At 52.7% G+C, this 2,306-nt stretch overlaps 1 protein-coding gene across 1 annotated transcript in view; it reads left to right on the forward strand.

The window, feature by feature from the left end:
* The window catches only part of UMODL1 (uromodulin like 1), a 67,643-nt gene that overhangs the window by 14,033 nt on the left and 51,304 nt on the right, over window positions 1-2,306 (forward strand). Inside the window, exon 6 of the mRNA XM_019666001.1 lies at window positions 535-675. Within this exon, the coding sequence (XP_019521546.1) occupies window positions 535-675 (141 nt within the window). The remainder of the gene's footprint in view (window positions 1-534; window positions 676-2,306) is intronic.

The following is a 2,306-nucleotide window of genomic DNA, read 5'->3' on the forward strand; positions in this document are numbered from 1 at the left end:
ACCAGAAAGTGGGGCGATTCTATGATTGGGTATCTCAGTATTTCTGATTTATGGGGAGGGGAAAACTAGCCTGAAGATACGCTAAAAAACCAAGAGTCACTCATTTTGTCCAAGGGAGGGTTGGTGTTTTGTGGGTGACACGGCAGTCCTTTTTCGGTCTGGCTCTGACGACATCGTGCAGTGTCCTTGCTCCTCCGTCTCACTTTATCCTGGTCGTGGAGTCATCTTGTGAGCTCGCAAGATTAATTCTCGGGCAGGGTGTTGGGAGCCCATCATTTCATGACCCTTCAGGGTCAATACAGCCCCAAAGCGATTCGCTCAGGCACACGTGTCAGCTGTGCTGTGTGTCCCGAGGCGTGGGCCGGCCGCTTGGATGAAGGCGGCCCGGGGGCCTACAGGCTCTCTAAGATGGGGGCTTCACCACGCACCCTGGGGGCCGCTGCCCAGTCCGCTTCCTCAGCTCACAGGATACACGTTTGGCGGTTAATGAGAATGGCCAGCTGGTTACAGCTCACCTGTTCTCCTTTTTCATAGATGTGAATGAATGTTTCTACGAGGAACTCAACGCCTGCTCTGAAAGGGAACTGTGCTTAAACATGGATGGCTCATACCAGTGCATCTGTAACTCAGAGCCACTGACCTCGTCCCCCCAGGAGCTGAACCTCACATGTGAAGGTGAGAGGACGAGGACTCGCTTAAGGAGCCTTTCCAGGCTCCACGGCCTGCAGACCAGAGCGGTCCTCTCTTACGGCAAAGGGGGACAGCTGGCTTGTGGGTAGGGTAGTCACTTAGTTCTGGAGATTGCTTTTGATCTCATCGCAAGTGAGTCTCGCAGCCATTCTTGGGTTTAACCAACGTTTATTATGTGCCACTCACTGTGTCAGGTGCTGGTGATAGAAACATGTGACAAGATCGTTACCTCTGCTCTCAGGAAACTCAGAGAACAGGCCAGAAGCTAGCCAGGTGTGTTTAAGTAGGCTGCCTGTGTGATCGATGGGTTCAATCGGGACACCTTTGAGCGTGAAAGAGGCCTGACTGATACTTACACTGGGGCTTCAGAAATAGCTGGCCATCCCTGCGATTACAATTCACGAGATGCAGGAGAGAAAGAGGGAAACAAGGCAGCATGCAGATGTCTCGGTTGAACGATTAAATACGCAGTGATTCCTGAATGAGGTGGGGGTGACTGAGCTTATTATTATTAGTTTTGACAATAATCGTGGTTATTATTATTATTATTATTGACGATGATAGTTTAACGTGAGAAGGAGTTAAAGTCCAATGGGGATGCCAGGATGTTGATTGAGTTGGACCTTGGTGCTGGAGCTCAGAGGCGGAGCTGACTGCATATGGAAATCTGGGGTCACCAGCATCCCAGTGGCATTTAAACCATAGGCATGGTTGGGGAAAGGGAACGGGGCCTGGTGTCTGTGGCTGAGGAACCCCAATATTTAGAAGTCAGTACAGGGTTTTACGAAGAGATGGAGTGAGGCGGGAGGAACAGCAGGAAAGACAGCCTCCAGGAGTCAAGAACGGGCCGTCTTTTACAGACATTTACTCAGGAGACTCAGAGATCAAGCAGAGCCTGGAGAAGGGGCTGGACGCCCAGGAGGGTCTTTTGGAAGATGGGTGATGCCAAAGCAGGCTCCTGTGCTGACGGAGAGAGCCTGGCGAATTCTTGCAGCTCCAGGACCCAGCCAAACCTTCTCTCCTCTGGGCAGCCCTCCCCATCCCCACAGGCCTTCCCCAGCTGGGGATAACGGTCACCTGCAGCTGCTCTGGTGACCGGCATGTGGCAGGGAGGGCTCAGTGCCCGAGGCATGCAGGGCTGTCTGTAGGCGGGCGAGGCTACAGGTGCAGGCGCCCAGCTGGCAGCTGGATGTGAGCAGATGTGCAGATGGATTCAGCTTGCATGGATGGGCACTGAGGGTCAGGTTAGTGTTTGTTTGTTCATTCATTCATTCATTTACTTATTAATTCATTTTTTTACCTATAGGACACATTTTTTTTTAAAGATTTTATTGGGGAATTGGGGGAGGGAACAGACAAGTTGATGTTCTTTTGTTCTTCAGTCTAGTTGTGGAGGACGTTGCTTCACTGGCCCAAGTTGGCACCATCATTACACTCTTCCCGGGCGAGGCAGATGTCGCTGGCCTCTGGACGGCCACTCACGGTGGCTGCTGGCCGCCCATGCTGGCTGCTGGCCATACATGGTAGCCCATGGCAACCCACTGCAGCAGGGGCTGCAGCCTACGCCATCGCCGGCGACTCACGGCAGCCCAGCTCCAGGTTGACCTGTTGTTCAG

The sequence above is a fragment of the Hipposideros armiger genome, unplaced genomic scaffold (assembly GCF_001890085.2).
Source record: "Hipposideros armiger isolate ML-2016 unplaced genomic scaffold, ASM189008v1 scaffold_458, whole genome shotgun sequence".
Classification (NCBI taxonomy): Eukaryota; Metazoa; Chordata; class Mammalia; order Chiroptera; family Hipposideridae; genus Hipposideros; species Hipposideros armiger.